The sequence below is a fragment of the Pleurodeles waltl genome, chromosome 10, assembly GCF_031143425.1.
Source record: "Pleurodeles waltl isolate 20211129_DDA chromosome 10, aPleWal1.hap1.20221129, whole genome shotgun sequence".
In the NCBI taxonomy this organism is placed as follows: Eukaryota; Metazoa; Chordata; class Amphibia; order Caudata; family Salamandridae; genus Pleurodeles; species Pleurodeles waltl.
Window position 1 is genome coordinate 426,286,608 of NC_090449.1, and position 17,550 is coordinate 426,304,157.

Consider the following 17,550-nt stretch of genomic DNA (forward strand, 5'->3'; position numbering starts at 1 on the left):
TGAGGCAGTTGGAGAGTTTCCTATGTTCTGAAGAATGGCTCGACACTAAAGAGGACGAAAACATTTGCTTTTAGAGGAAAGGGTCCTAGTGACAAGCTGTACAGAGTATTTGCCTTCAAGCAGTGTTTTGATATGTCCTTGGTTTAATGGAAGCTCCTGAAGAATTGTAAGCAGTGCGGAACGTTTCTTCTCCTATTGGTACTAGTTGAAGGTTGAACTTTCTCTTGTTATTAGATGCTCAGTATGTGGGCTAGTGAGTATGAATAGCTGTCACTGAAAAATGTTGATCCGTAGTGGGAGCATAAATATTTATTTTGTAGACATTAGTTGAGTCTCCTGCTGTGTATACCTGCTTCAATCAATATTGAAGTTTTGAAAGGAAATTTTCAGGTAGTCCTTTTAATTACGGAGGGTTATAAATCCTCCTCCTTTCTGCTGATGCGAATTAATTTCACCTGGGCAACAGTGTAGTTTAGTACCTATTTCATTTTAAAAGTATGGTTCAAGCCATTGATTTTTAGTGAGCATGTTATATTATTATTTATGATGGTTTTATTTCATGTTGAAATATCAGGAAGTCACTGAAGGATGGTGCCAGTTTCTCTTTTCTAGACCATGTATTTGTTTCCCTAACAGATTTAGGGTTCTGTTTTCTGTGAACATGACGATAATTTAGTTTAACTTTTTAATTTAATATTGCTTTTGTCCCGATCATCTGCAACTATGTAAAACTCCTATACTGTCTTTAAAATTGTTGGTACAATCAACAGATGAAACTCAGAGATTTGTCTGATCACATCTCATTTTCTTTGTCTGTTTGAATTGTGTTGGTTATTTGCAAAAATCGCCTCATCAGTTTAGACGGAAAGCCTTAAGCTCTGCTTTCTACCACAAAGCAAGAGTTCTTGCTTGACATGGTCTCTGACCTCATCCAGACGATTACATCAGGCAGGCATTCATGGATCTGCCCTCCAGTGGACCTGCACATTCTTAACCAGAAAAACTCGAACCTTATACCTGCCGCCCCACTCCTCTGAAGCCTGGAAACTCTTCCACAGAGTACCTCAAGGCTCCCTACTCAGTCCCACTGTCCTCAACACCTACATAACTCCATCTGCACCCAGGACATCCTCATCTTTTCCTATGCCGACGATACACAGCTTATACTGTGCCTCTCTGACAAATCTCCCAACACAAGGATCAAATTCACTGCCTGCACAACGAAAGTGGCCACCATATAAGTCCAACTGCCTCAAGCTGAACACAGATAAGACGGAATTAGTGATTTTCGGAAAGGATTCCTCACTGTGGGACATCACCTGTTGGCTACACATCTGGTCAGTTACACATCTCAGACCCACCCCATCCCACGTGCAAGAGACCTGCGGATCATCATCGATAACAAGCTAGACATATCTGACCAGGTCAGCGCCATCACTACATCCTGGTTCCACAACCAGCAGATGCTGAGAAAGATCTACAAGTGGCTGTAGAACAACGCCAGAAAGACTGTCACCTAAGCTCTCTTCATCTGCAGGTTGGAGTATGGGTGCTGTCTCTAGGGACAATCCCCAGTCACCTCACGCAGAGACTGCAGAGAATCCTGAACCCAGCAGTCAGACCCATCCTCATCCTTTCACGCCAGTCTCGCATAACACCACACCTGAACAAACACCACTGGTTCATGATACAGAAGTGCACACAGTTCAGGCTCCTCACCCATGTGTATAGAGCACTACACAAAACAGGCCCAGCCTACCTGAACAGCCACATTCACTTCCATCAACTTTCAAAGCATCTCCTCTCACAGGACTATTACTAGCACGTGTCCCATGCATTCACAAAAGCAGAACCAGTAGTCGAGCTTTCTCTTGCATCGCTCCTAAAGTGTGTAACAACCTCCTACTACACTGAAGAGCCTTTATCTATCTTCTTGAATTCCACAAGAAGTTGAAGACTTGGCTTTTCAAGTAAGTCCTGCACCTCTACCCCCCCTCACCTCCTGGGGCCAGCTACACACACCTGCACAGTGCCAAGGTACCATCATAGGTGATAGTACACTATATAAATATATACTGCATTGTAGTAAGACATCCTATATTTCAACTTGTGATTTTCATAAACGTTTTCTGGGTTGTTGCCAGTGCAATAACCTTGCTAGTTTTTGTTTGACTGTGGCTTGGGAAATAATATCACAGGTTTGATAGTTGCTAGTTTGATAAAATAAGCGAAACAAAATTTAGGAATATTTAGATTTTTTACATAACATATAGCTGCAAGGTTGTGACATTAAGGGCTTCTGCATTTATCAGTCATTTCTGTAGAATACATATACCACTTACTACATCATGGAACACATACATGCGTACCTAACACACGTTCAAAGTGTGGTGGGAATACATCCATCCACAAGCAGTTCTGCCTTTGACTCCATAAAAGATTGGAACACGTTTATTCTTTCTGAAGTGCTGAGTCCTCTCTGCCTTCCTGCTTACATCTATTGCCTTTTGAAGTGTGTGTTCCATAAGGATCTTATTTATTAAATAAAGGCTTTGCTGTCTGCAGTTTTTGCGGTTCCTGACATTGAAACCACGCTCTTAACCAGGCTGCATGGATAAATTGAGGTGTGCTGCAGGCAGCATGAGAAAGATTAGAAGTGCGTTGTCTAGAATGTGATGGACCGAGTCCTGCCAAAGCCCTGTGTTTTTTTTTTTTTTTTTTTTTTTAAGAAAGAAAGGGATTGTTGCAAGTAAAACTGAAAGGCAGTTTCTGTGGGGTTGAGGCATTGTTTTATAGTTGTGCAAATGTTTGTGTGGCTCACAAAAGGCAACATTTGCATTCTGTCAAGGAAAGATTCCTTCTGACAATTGGAACCTCCCTGCTGGAACCTCTTTAATTTCAAGTGCTATGCATGTGAATACGACGTGTTTTAACCTCAACAGTGTGCGCTACAGATGAGGCTTGAAGTTGCTGTGTCTTCGCAATGTTTCCTGTAGGTGAGAGTGTGAATGGTAGTTTTTTGTCTGACTGTTGTACCTCATGGAGTGCTGCACTGGTTGTCTCTTAGCACTGTATGTGTCAGTCGAGGGCTACATTGGTTCTCTCTGACAATGTTGTGTCAAATCCACAGAGTGCTTGACAAAATGCAATGTGAAGTAAGGGGTAGCACAACTGTTTTTCATTTGAACAGGCCAGCGTGAAATCTCTTGGTTTGTCTTCTGCTCGAATTTCTGTACTCAGGGTTTTTCTTTTTCTTTGCTTGCAGCCCAGGTGGGGAAGACCTCATTGATTATGGCTCTTGTAGGCGAAGAGTTTCCAGAGGAGGTAAGTGAAAAATGTCTCACTTGGCGCTATTGGTTAATCACTTGTTATGCACCAACAAATGGTTATTCTCACCACCCTTGCTAGTTTGGTGAGAAACCAAAGCAATTAATTTAGCACTGTGTTCCTCCAGTCTCAATCTTCCTATCCCACATTTAATCCCTTGGTTGAGGTCAATCCTGCTTTTACAGGTGCCACGGTAAGTAATGTGTTGAGATGATAGTTCTGGGGAAAGCAAAGGGTCCAAAAAGGCCTTTTCAAAAGAATTGTGATTGTGAATTTTAGGAACTGAGGGAAGGTGCTGGAACTGATTTATAATGGTGCTGAGTGGGAGCCAGATGGATGCAAAGTGAAAGACAGTTGCATTAATAAAAGAAGCAAGCTGAGCCTATGAGATATCCTGAGTGTAAGTCTCTAGTATTTCATAAAACATAGGTTGAATTCCAGAGCAGATACACTGGAGACAATCCTGCAATTAAATACATTTTGATGTAAGGGAGGATAATAAAAAATGTTTAAAATATGCAACTGGTTTTCATTTGTTATCCTGATATGGTGATAGAGGTCATGCAAAGTAAAAAGTTGACAGTGGATGAGTGTTTGACTGTTCTATCCCCCATTCTAAGTTGCCTCTTCTGGTATGTAAGAAGGGGTGTCGAAGTCCATTTAAAACAAGGTATTGTGTTCTGGAGAATTGCCATCAAATTTTCCATACCGTAGAGGTTCAACGTTTCATACCAACATAACTCCAGTGACCATTCTGAGTCGTTCTATCTATAGGCTACCATCAACCTCTGAGCACACAATAGCTATGATATGTCTCCCAATGGTGTCACCTGTGGATATAAACCTTTGTTGTTCACCTTCCTGCAGCACTACAAGGGAATCAAGGGAGGGAGGAGCAGGGCATTGGTGATCATTCTGATTTTCTTCATCACTTGGTTGCAGAAACCTTGAACATGACTATAGGTTCACCTCATGTGCATCTATGAATCTTTATTCTCTCTTCAACAACATGTGTTGTTCCAGGGTAGGTCTAGTTCGAACTGGTCAGCAGGGTAGTTGGAGGAAAGGTAGCTTGTTGGAACCCTGTAGCTTGAACAGAAGTTTAATTAATAGGGTTCTGGTTTCAAGAGGGAGAACAGGTCCAGTCGCTCAGAGCTCTTCTTGGACAGCAGGTTGTGTTCTCTTCTGATTTTCCACAGGTTCAGTAGAGTTATGAGGAGGGACCTGGGCATACCACAATTATGTCTGGCACCAGTCTGTTGGTTGGCGTGAGCCATATCTCCTCCCTAACCAATGGAACAAAAGTTTCCAGGCGTTACTGTTCCCACTTTTGCAGCATTTCCTGTGGCATACTGTAAACAACCTCACAGTGCCCCTCCCTCAATCTGTGCCCGATGGTAAACAATGTGCTGTTACTCCACCGGCCTGAATTTGAGATGGTGCTGCCCTTTTCCCCTTGTGCACAGCCTGTGTGTTCACCCTAGAGGTGTGGCCAAGAAAATGAGCAACCCCCTCCTCTGTTATCACTTCAAAACTGTTCTGGGGGCTGCTGCATACCACACCATAATTGAAGCCTGGCTGATAAGAGAGCAAAGAAGGGGCTTGTGCAGATGTCACCTGACATGTTATGTTCAGGGGTTTTCTAAAGCACAATAAATACTCTGAGGCATCTTGGCGCTACTGTGATATCCTCAGGCGATAGGGGAGACCGCCTTGAAAATAATTAAGTTCTCCTGGGCACGGCCCAATTGTTCATTCTGCCAGAGGAACAGAAATGCCCCCCCACACCCATAGTACCTCTCTTATCTGTCTATTTATCATTTTTATGTACGTTATCTGCCTAATCTGACCAATTATCATTTTGCTGGTGGGAAAGGCCCTTGGGCATCTCCTAATGTTAATATGTATGGATGAGTTTTTTAAATATTTATTTTATTGTTTTTTGTTTTTGGAGTGTAAACTCCACTAAAACCCCAAATCTTCTTTCATGTTGTTTTATATTAATCATTCCCTTCTATCAGTCTGTGCATTTCCTTTATATCTCTGTCTATGATACATACAAATGGATTAACTGTGTGTATATAATCAGATGGGAATATCCTCTTCATGGTGTAGGGTGTGCACTCCTGCGCTGAGTGCCCAACTGCAAGTAAATTGAGTATCCTGACTTATTTTGTCCCTGGCATCATGCTAATCTAGCGTATGAGCTGAGGGACGGGCCAGTCTCTAGTAATTCTTTGTAATGCTTTGTCTAGAACCTGTTTTGTGACCTGGAAGTGCTCATCAGGCATGCCCTCATAGCTAGCATAGGGGTATTGTCAATGCCCAGTGGTAGCAGTTTACCGAGTTTGTGGTGTCTTTAGAGTGACAAGATATTTTTCCATGTCGGGGAGAGGTTAGTCTACTGAGCCTGGTGATGTAGTAAAGTCCCGCTGTTATGTGAGCCCCTGATCTTGTGTTTATATGACACTTGTACGATCATAGAACTCTGTGTGTGCTGAGAGTCTAAGTTCTGGAACCAGTAGGGTCAATGTTGAATGGTCCCTGGTTTAACATGGCAGAAGATGCAGCAGGATATAGCTTCTCTAGACAATGGAAGTGCATTGACTATTCCTGTGCTGGACGACTGAGGCACAGAAACTGAAGTGAGGGATGATGGAGGCAGAACTACCCTTAATAAAAAGGATCTTGTTAGCAGATGTTGGCTGATTAGGTCGTTCTGAGAACTGCTTTCATTAGACTATAAAGGTGAGGGATGGGAAAGTGGTTTCTTTTGCTCAAACTGAGGAAATTTTGGGGTTAAGCCTACCTTTTCCCCTGATTATTGCTTTAGAAAGGCTGATGTGGTGGGTGTTCCTTCTTGGAGACATCCCCAGTGCTCCCTGATTTGAGAAGCATCACTTTACCAAAGGATGTCTCTGTAAAGCAGCCTGAGAACGACACTTGAAACCAAAACAGTCAATTGTGAAATTTAAGACAGGGGATCCATTTCTCACTGTCTGCAAAATGTGTATAAAAGTGACATCCAAACCACCTGTTTGTTTCAGTACCAAGACCAAATAAGGGAGTGCTCTGCAGAATACACAAAGAGCTGCTGTGTAACTAGGGCTGTTGTCTGCCTGAGAGCCAGTCATCCTATACGTGAGAGGACATCACTGACACGTTTTTCTGCTGAAGTAGCTGAGGGTCTCCCTTGTGCCTAGAAGCCTGCATGTCTGCTGAGAGATTGAAGAAGTGTCCCGGGACCTTTAGGAGGAGGAGCCCAGGATATTTTCCATGTGTTGGCCACCTTGACAAAGTGGATGGTACCAGAGTGAAGCTAGGAGCGGCTCATATGTTTAATGGATCCCCTGTTCTCAGTGCATGATTCCTTCCTGAGAGCTACCCCAAAGACTGCATCAAGAATGGCTGTGTTCTCGGTCAGCCCCAGCAGCCGTGAACTATGGGAGATGCCACCAAAAAACTAAGAAGTTGTGCTGCTGCTGTGAACCTGATTGACCTGGGAGGCCGAGCTGCATTCAGCCATCAATGTAGGCATCAGAGAGAGGCTACAATGAAGACGAAAGTTATGGATTGTGTCCATCTCACCAATGGACCTGCAGGAACCTACGCTCAGGCATCATGAAGCTTCACCTGCGACCAGTGCAAAAGGTCTGAGAAGCCACTCCGAGGAAGGTGAATATGAGTCCCTCTGACTTTTTGTCCAAAGTAAACCAGAGGTAAGAAGGAGTGTCTGATATATTCTGCACCTGTGACTGATTCATGCCTGTGCCCCCTGCTGGGAACTGTAGCTCCAAGGTACACAGGACATGCAGAAACCCCAAAGTCAGTGGTTGAGGTAGTTTGCCAGTGGTGTCCTGGGTTCCATCCTCTTTAAACTGGGCCAAGAACACCCCTTTTTGCACTTGACTGTCAAGGTAGTAAGAGCGAGCAGTCACAGACTTCTCATGGAGCTAGTGGTCTGTAATAGCAAGTGAGCCCTAGAAAGGCATGTGTCTTTTGGTCTGGGTGTGAGAACGTCCCATTCCAACATAGATTAGATCTCAGATTCCAACAGGCAGATGTTTCTGCTACTCAACTGGTGCCCAAGGTAGACTACAGAGGAAAATTCTGCCTGGCACTTGGTTGCCTTGATGGTCCGTTTTGCTGTCTGCGTCCTGACCATCATCTAGTCTACGTACCCCAAATAGTCCTCATATTAATTGATAACAATGGCAGTATTGTTACATTAGGCTGCGTGGAACTCTTCCACACCTGAGACTACATGGTTCACCAGGCACTAGCAAGTCCTTGCCCTATATTGCTATAGTATTTCTGGCATAGAGGGGGTAGTCTTCTCCCTGGCACTAGGCACTAATGTGATCTGTCAATAGTCATTGGTCATGTCGAAGGTACTCGGGTAGCAAGCAGGACTCAGCTGGTCCAATAGCCCATCAGGTCTAGGAACTAGGTATGCATCTGTCTTGGTCACTTCATTGAGGTCCTGGTGGCCCACACAAAAGTACAAGTCTGTGGATCCTTGCTTGGATACCAATACTTCTGGCGCAATGACTGCAGGAATGGCCATTCCTACTCCAAGTCCAAACTCTTGGCACCCTTTGCCTTGATGTATTCCTGGCCTCGGTTAGACACCCCTTAAGATTTGCTCTGCACTGGCAAACTGTATCAATGTAAAGGAAACAGACAAGTGGATTCTGGAGTCAACTCTGGATTCAGTAAAAATAAATGGGAAAATTGCTCAGCATTTCTCTACATTTTTCCTGCTGCTCAGGTGTTCATTTAGGGGCAAGTTATACCCCATCCACAGAAACATCTTTCACATCACCATGCAGTAGGTGGCAAAGTAGCTCACTATCTTTCCTCAGCCCCCTCACTTCATTGCGTGTAACTCCACTCTGCAGTCGGAAAAATACAGTTGGCATTTTCCAAGGAGATTTCATCTTGCTCAATAGGAAATCACGGGGATGCAAACTTGATTCTGGTGGTCTCAGTACTCAAATACGCACCCTGATATCCATCTGTCTATTTTCCCTCCCTCCCTCTTGATTTACCCACCCCAAAGACAACATTACACAAGATGGCCCAGTAGGCCACTTTCTCACTGACCCAGATAAAAAGGTCTGATCAAGTATGTGAGATCTTTAAAGTAAGGTATGCTGTGACCCCAACTAATGTACTAAACCCAAGACCGGGACAGTAGCCCAGTGCCCACTCTGAGGGTACACTTAGTGCACCCATCCCTGGACAGGTACACAATGCAGGGAATATTCCCGTCCCAACAATATTCTTCAGTGAATCTTAACAAATCTTACTTTTGATAAGTGTTTTAAGCCCTATTTCTTTTTTTTGTGCCATATAAATTAGTAATTAATTTGGTCTAAGATGTTAGGGGGGGAAAACGTTACTGTAAATTATGTTTTGGAAAACCGTTATTAGGCTATCACCTTGTGAATGGCCTTGGGTGGGCCAAGGGGATCCTTTGGAAGGTTCTGGCCCACCCTCTAGAGCTGGGCCTGCCTTGCTGTCTAACATTTGTCCCCTTGGTTGGAAAAATTAATCAGTCCCGGGCCACTGACATTATGTGTTGTCCTAACAAATAGAAAACAGCTGTTCAACTTACTAGCTGTTTGCAAAAAGGAGGAAAATAATTCGTGCTCTACCAAAAAGTCCATTGTTTACTTTTGCTCTTGGATAAACCTAGCAAGTCTTAAAACAAGCGTAGGCAAAGCCAAAAGGTTTTGTCTATACAAGATCTATTGGCTTTGTTATGTTATTAAATGTTGCACAGAAGCTGTTAACAAAGCTAGATAGCTGGTGCAGACAAATTTGGCTTTGTTAATGTTTTTAAAGCTGTCGTAAAGTAGAGTGGGCTGCTGTGTCACATATGCCTTAAATTAAACAAAAAAGTGCTATGAAGTGGTCAATACTGGCCGTATCATAGCGCTTTTGTTTTTTTTTACTTTAAGCCATATGACTGCTGTACAACATGTAAAAAAAAACTTAGACAAAGCCAATCGATCTTGCATAGGGGAAACCTATTGGCTTTGCTGATGCTTATTTATAATGTGGTATATTTCTCAATAAGCAAATGAAGATGAAAGGCATTTCTCTATTGTCCCAAGACTGGCCCTAAAACCATATTGGAGAACCGAAAATGTGTTTTTCCTCAGTCCAACACAATACCTTTTCCATAATTACTCTCCCGGATATTTCAACCACGGGTTCAGTTATGGAAATCGGACAATAACACGGATCATTCTTTTTCACCTTCTAAAAAAAAATATGGTACAATAATATATCCGGACGAAAATTCAGGTTTAGCGTACCAACTGGTTGCATAAAAGCCTCTGTTCATTGCCACGGGACTTTCTTATTGTACGGGCTGCATGAAGGACTCTGCTCTGCCACAGATCTTTGTTGTTTTTAAAAAGATCCATGGGGACTTCTTCCAGGCCAGATGCTTTTGCTGTGGGGCTATTAACAATGGTCATCCTTAACTCCAGATACTTAAAAGATATATTCTGGACCACATGTGTGTCATCAAAAGTACTGTAGTTGTGGTTTGATATACAGACACTGCTCTCGACTATCCCGCAGGATGGTCATATCTAATAAATAATTTAAGGTATTATTATCCCTCAATTTATCCTTTCTAATAGAGACAACTTTTTACTAATATTACCGAAGTTGTGCAACTTCATACTTTTTACCAGGGTATCTGCTAGGAGCCCATCTGAATTGTTGGCTAGCCCGGGGACGTGAATTATGAAGCCGTCTATTATGCCTGGCAGTAGCAGGACCTGAGTTAACTATTAACAAACTAATAACGGTTACACCAACGATATTAAAACATTGAAAACTGAAGTATCAAAGTTCTCAAACATGTCCAAACAATTAGAAGTAAAAATGTGAAAGGAAGCAACTTTGTTTATTCTGGTTCGCTTGGAAGGAAGCACATTGTTATGTAATCTTCGTGGTCTGGCTAAAATCATCACTCAATAATGTTGACCCTAACTCGGAATTAAAATCACCAGCATTAATGATTAGGCTTCCCTAAATGCACAAATCGGACACAGAATTCAGAAATGTATCCACCGATTCAAAAATGGCAATAAAATTGCAAAAAGTATTGCTAACAAAATTATTGTCATAATAATTTGTCACCAGGATTCCCCACTTAGGCCATTGTGCCTGAAGGGGTAGGGAATTGGCAGGTAAAAAAAAAAAACTGTCCTGACAATCAGTGATGTTGTCACCCATGCCAAATCCCCCCTTTAGCTCTTGTGACCTAAGGGTATTGCCGGTAAAACAAAATTGGCATAGCCATCTAAAGATGTGCAGTGATAGACCCTTTCTCTTAAGATAAACAAAAATTAAAGGATTTTATAAAATCTAACCAAACGTCATTTGATAACTTTGATATTATCCACGCAATATTTCATGAAAGAATGTTTAAGTCCCTTTTTGTGGACGGAAATGAGTCAGCAGATGTATAGACAGGTTCACAAGTGTACAAAATATTAGTGGACGAGAAATGAGCAATAAATAATCTTTAAAATTATAATATTCATATTGGTAGTTTCCCATCAGCTTGTTTTCAGTCATTTCAGTTAATTTCTACTCCTGCAGTTTGTTTAATAGTTCACAATTGCCTTTACAATTCCTGGTCGAATGGTAATTCCGTGTAGCAGCCAGAGCACAGCAATATAAACTTTAGGAGGTCGTGGTATCAGTTTGAAAATAATTAGTATGACTATGAGGTCCTCTTGCGTGACATGTGAGTCTTGCATGGTGAATCGTGCAGCAATCTGCTATTGCAGGCTGTAGGTCTGCAAGCTAATTTGGCAAGACAAAGCACTGTTCTTTTTCCTCTAAGGAGCACATCATTGCAGTATAGATTATTCATTGTCTTCATTTAGATCTAATTCTTCAAAATCATACAGGTTCAAATTGATTACTGAGGATTGCCAGCAAGTATCAGGATCTTTTTACAATTATTGCTCTCGCTGCTGAAACAAAAGATGCTGTTTACTGAGCAGGCTATTATTTCTGATTTTGAATTTACATTTATACTTCAATGTGTATAAATTAAAAGGCATCTTTGCTTCTATGAAGGTTCCCCCTCGAGCAGAAGAGATCACCATCCCAGCTGATGTCACTCCAGAGAAGGTTCCCACGCACATTGTTGATTACACCGGTAAGTAACTACATACTAAATTTGACCTTTTCTTCTCTTGTGGTCGATTGCACTTTACATTAGGATTCGACATTGCTACTGTCCATTTCAAGTCTCTTTTACTTTGTTGGGCACACTGGGCTGTACAGTGCCTGGATCATCTTACAACTTTGCAGAATTTTTTGGATAGTCGTTTTTTCCTGCAGTTTGTGGTAGATTGTGTGGCCTGCTAAAACTGTAGTTACAGAGAAATACTTCCAAGACGATGTGTCTTTATTTTGGCCACATTTCTTTTGATTGTGCCTCAAATAATTCTGTGTTCATCTAGATCAGTTAACACTAGAGAGAATGATTTGAAACAAAGGGCAGCACAGATCTTTTTAAGTACTCAACACATCTTTTTGTATCATTCGTTCCTGCTCACCTCAAGTTAATTACGTACGCTAGCTAGACCTCATTTGTCTGAGAGCTATTCTAATGAGTCATCATTGACTTGACACCTTTCTTGCAGAGTCGGAGCAGACAGAAGAGGAACTTCGGGAAGAAATTACTAAGGTGAGCTTCTGCCGTAGATTGGTTTTGCTGATCTTGCTGCTCTTCCCACCCACTAGGTTGTGTGTTACCACCCTTTTTTCTTTCCCATGTTTACGATTTTCTTTAGCACTGACCTTTCTGATACATACATTTGTGCTTCTCAGGTGAACTTGGTTTAACCTAGTCCCCTCTTCTACTCTCATATGATGTTTTGTGATTGCAAAAGGGTCGATAAAATTTGCAAAGTGATTTGATCATACCACCCAATATTCCAAGAAAGCCAGTAACTTCCTATGAAATCCCATCTACACTTTTGCAGCTTTACCTGCCTTACAAATGAAGTAGTACATTGTTAAACCTTTTAAGCTGCAAAGATAAGGTAGGTTTGTAAGGATGAAAGTCCCGGCTACCTGTGCTGTTCTTCCATCTCTATCATTTTCCTTTGTCCTGGAAGTTCCCATGTATTTTTATTTTTTAGCTAGCTTTAAGGGACTGATAATCCCATGGGACTGCCAAACCCCAGATCTACTGTTGTTCAGAAACACCATTGAGAGTGAATCCTTTAAACTTGTTTTCTGTTGTATTCTTGAAAGGTAGTACCCTATGACTCTTTATCTAGGTGATTGTTAGTGTTAGCAGTAAATCGTTTTTGTGGTGCACTAGCTGGACCTAGGAATTATGCCTACCAGTTTAGCCATATAAATTAAGTCCAGGTAACGTGGGCAAATAGCAAAGCAAAGAAATGCCAGCAGGACACCCCCAGGCCGTCTGAATGGTCAAAATATAGCTGGCTGCGTCCTGCTGGTGGTGCGGTGCAGGTGGTAGCACTACCCAGGCGCCTTGTTCGCCAGCATGGCTACTGCCGGATTCCCGCCCCAAATGCGGCTGAAATCTGGCAGTAACCATATTAAGACGGCGGGCGGACGAACGACCGCCAGCACTGGCAGTCTTCTGGTGCCCATGACTTTGGCGGTCTCAGTTTGAGACTGCCAAAGTCATAATGAGGGCCTATATTAGCAACTTAAGCAAAGAAATGGGAAATACTGCCATGACGGAAAAAGCTAAATCTTTCCTTGATTTTTATAAGAACCTATACACATCTGAGACACCTAGTGGAGAGTCACACATAGAATACTTAGGAGGAGTCCAGTTGCATCAAGTGATGCAGGACCAAAACGAGGAGTTGTGTAGTCCAGTCAGGCATGAGGAGGTTCAAATGGCAATCACCTCCCTTAAATTGCATAAATCACCAGCACCCAGTGGATTTTCAGCACAATTCTATAAACCTTTACCTCTGACTTTGTACCACACCTAACATACCTCTTCAACTCTATATCATCCACTTGCATGGTTACTCAGTCTGTGGCGAAGCATTGATTACAGTTATCCTGAAACCGGGGAAAGACCCCCCCGCCATTGTGCTTCGTACAGACAAATTACATTCCTTAATTTGGAATCAAAACTTTATACTAAAATCCTCGCCGCAAGATTGGAAAGCAGTCTGCCTGACTTGATCCACCCAGATCAGTCTCACTTTATTGAAGGGAGGCAGATGCATGACAACCTGAGAAAGGTGGTCAGTCTGGGCAAAAAGGCAACTAAAAATGGAATCCCAGCTATCCTTTTGGAGCTAGACACTAAATAAGCCTTTGACAGGGTTGAGTGCCCCTTTCTTTTCCATTCTGTCCACAAATATGGCATTAGCGAACACTTTATAGCCATGGTCCAGGCAAACTATGCATATCCCCTCTTGCGAGTGGTAGTAAGTGGAATGGAATCAGACTTCTATAAGTTGGAACGTGGCACTCGGCAGGGATGTCCACTTTCTCCATTTTTATTTGTCCTCATTTTAGACCCCCTTGTGGCTACACCCGAGGTTCGAGGCATCCCTTTTGGCCAAGACCATCACAAAATCTCAATCTATGTAGATGACAAACTGCTTTTACTCACTTCGCCCATGTCCTCATTGGATGCTCTGCAGCAAGAATTAGCCTGCAAAAAAAGGTGTCAGACTGTCGTATAAACCTCCACAAATCCTTCCTCCTTAACTTGACTCTGCTTAAGACGGAAATAGAGAAACTAGACAATTCTACTTCCTTTACTTGGGCAAATAAAGATCTCCGTTACTTGGGAATCAAAATATCGCCTAAAGTGTCTGACCTTTACCATGCTAACTTTCCTCTACTTTTACACCAACTGAAAGTGGACCTCAAAAAGTGGGTCCCTACCTATTTATCATGGCTGGATCGGATAAATGTTGTCAAGAGGTCAGTCTTGCCCTTACCTGTTGTACTTATTTCAAGGGCTCCCCATAGAGCTCAACCAAGAGTTTTTCTCTGAGCTTTGCTCTGTTGTCACACATTTCATATGGCAGGGACGTAGAGCCTGACTCTCCTACAAGCTCTTAAGACTCCCAAAGAAGGCAGGCAGACTGTCACTATCTGATTTTTGTCTATACTGTAGAGCAGTGCAACTCAGGGTGCTAACGGAAGGGTCAACAAGAGAATCAGACAGACATTGGCTCCATATGGATATAGCAGTGGTAGGGCGATACATATGGGATGTCTGTGGAAGCCGAAAGCAGACTAAATCCCTAACACATACCTTAGCACTCCCACAAGAACCATCCTTAAGGTATGAGACATCGTAAATCGAGAGACTGGGTGGGCGGCTTTCCCCTCAACATACACTCCTATCCACTTTAACTCTGCCTTCACCCCGGCACTCAACCGGGCCCCTTTGACTGGTTGGGGGCGAGGGCTGGGTGCCTTACTATTTCCAATATTTTTCATGGATGGGACATTCTTACTGTTGAAAACGAGACTTCGCCCTGCTAGCAGCAGAGAGGTATCACTATACACATGTAAAGATATTTGTGTTTTGACCACTGACTCCATGTTGCACCTAGCCTAGCAGCACACCGTCACATTAGTGATCACCAACTTCATTTTTCCTATTGACATTATTTCAGCATTAGCCACCACCATGTTAAAAGCTGTAAGTATTTTTCCACATTATACAATGTGCTCATATTTTCATTCTGCGTGTTCTTTCCCACCAAGGGCTTTAGGCTGATAAGAATGTACTAGGACGGCAGGGGACGGTTTTGTTTTGATAGAGGGCACCTTGGGATTTTGGCCAATTCCCGACGTGTTCTTTTCAAAGCTGCCCTAAAGTAACCAGCATTTTTTAATAATAAACTTATGCAGTTGGAGGGAGTTTCTAGAATTGTTTGTTCAAAGTATAAGAGGCCGAGACCAGATGGACCGGGGAGTGACTCAGATCTTGGACATGCTCAGGACGCTGAGGTATGTCATCCTTCCCGTGAGGATAATTGATCTCTCTCTCCACGATCGATTATGGGATCTGGCGATCTGATGCTGATTAGGAGGGAGATTAAGCAGATTTGCCCTTGCCTCATGGTGATGCATTTTCTTTCATTATTTGCTCTGCATTGTAATATAAAGACATATATTTGCTGTGTATATTGCAGTGGAGAATCATTTGTACATGTTTTTCATTTCATTGCTGTGACCATTTTTAAACCAGTGCTTTCAGTATGTAATCTCCTTTACGAACCTTGCAAAGTGAATTAATAAATGTCTTTGGACTAAGAAGCGCATTCCAGAGATTTTTGTCAGTGCATGAGTGTTTCAGCTCGGTCATTAGTAAAACAAAACAACACAACTGAAACACTAGGTTCTTCACCCAGACATGAGATTAGCCGCCACTAGGGAACTGTCTTGAATTAAAGAATTTGTTTGATAAGCAAGAGTAGCTAAAGGTACCATCTCCTTTCTGTATCCCCACTTATTAAATATCTTACCTGCTACCCCTCCACACCATATCAAATTTTGACCACAATATTGGACAGCCCCGTACCAGATAAACAATGACAGAAACTCTGGGGAGAGGTAACTAGATTTCATCATTAACTAGGAATGAGGGAGGCTCCCTACAAACTATCCCATCAAACTTAAATTATTCTACCTCACCACCTCAGACTTATGCTGGAGGGGATGCAGGCTGCTTGGTGATTTTAAACGTATCTGGTGGGATTACCCTCTCATTCAACCCTTCTGGTCAGAAATGTTGGTGCTAATCAAAACCATATTGGGTTACCTGATCCCAACTACATTAGGCTTTACCCTATTGGGTTTACGTGACAAGACCCTTAAACACCAAAGCTCAAGCGATTGTTCCATTCTGTGGATGTGCATATGGGCTGCTCAGACAGCCCTAGCGGCAAATTGGAATAATTCCACAGCTCCATCCCTCTCCCAATGGCATGCTAGACTTTGGCAATTTCTGATGATGGAAAGAATGGGCAACATCTTATCAGAAAACTATAAGAATTTTGAGTACCGATGGCCCCCCTGGTGAAGTTCTTATCGCAAAGTATTGCACTCACAGCTTGCCTCACTCACACAAGGGCCCTCCACCTATTCCAAATCTAATCATGGTGGTGAGTCCGCTATGTCTCTGAACATCCTGCACCATCCAGAAGGCAATCCCGGTTTACTCTCCTGATGTTCACCCACTACACCACGTTTTGGCAACCGGAGTCTCTCCGGGTTGCCACTTCAGGCATTATTTTTGCTCCTTAGCCACTACCCCTGTTCTGCAAGGCTGCCTGAGGCATTTCATTCCACCCCTGCCTCCCAAAGAACGTGGAGTACCTGCGGAACATGGAATGGCAAGAGAGGGTAAGTAAGAAAAGTGGTGCTAGTGTGTTTGTGTGTATGTGCATGAAAGGGGGTATGTTTTGCCCACCTTTGTGAAATATTGGCACTCACCTAAAGGGGGTGTTTCTGGTAATGTGGGAACAGTCATAATGCCCACATGTGATCAAATACTTGCCCTGGCACTGTGGTGGTAATTACTGACAACTTGTGGGCATTGTTCCCACTAATGGCAAACAGTTTGCCCTGGTATAATGGTGGTAATTCCTTGCATATTGTGGGCATCCATGGTGCTTATCTGAGGCATTATAATAGGCCTAAGGGAATGATGGTTATTCCTGGCAAATTATGTGCATTCACGGTACACTGGTGCCCTTCTGTTGCAGTTCACGCAGGATGGTGGTAATTATTGGCTTATAACGGACATCGATTGCACAGAGATGCTCATACCTGGCATAATGTTCACCCTGGTAAAATGGTGGTAATTCCTGGTATATCATGGACATCATGACACAGTGAGAATTTCAACAATGTGGTGGTAAATCCTGGCTTATTGTACACATTGTGGACATCCATTTTACAATGATGTTAACTTTTTTCTCTGATGTTGGCCAGTGCATTATGTTTTTGATCCTTGGCATGTATTGCATGGCGGTGCCCAGCTGACCATACAGGGAGTGCAGAATTATTAGGCAAGTTGTATTTTTGAGGATTAATTTTATTATTGAACAACAACCATGTTCTCAATGAACCCAAAAAACTCATAAATATCAAAGCTGAATATTTTTGGAAGTAGTTTTTAGTTTGTTTTTAGTTTTAGCTATGTTAGGG

General features: G+C 42.6%; 1 protein-coding gene across 1 annotated transcript in view; it reads left to right on the plus strand.

Moving 5' to 3' along the window:
- The window catches only part of RHOT2 (ras homolog family member T2), a 398,937-nt gene that overhangs the window by 32,486 nt on the left and 348,901 nt on the right, over positions 1–17,550 (plus strand). The window contains exons 2-4 of the mRNA XM_069210682.1: positions 3,266–3,324; positions 11,443–11,524; positions 12,015–12,058. Of these exons, the coding sequence (XP_069066783.1) occupies positions 3,266–3,324; positions 11,443–11,524; positions 12,015–12,058 (185 nt within the window). The remainder of the gene's footprint in view (positions 1–3,265; positions 3,325–11,442; positions 11,525–12,014; positions 12,059–17,550) is intronic.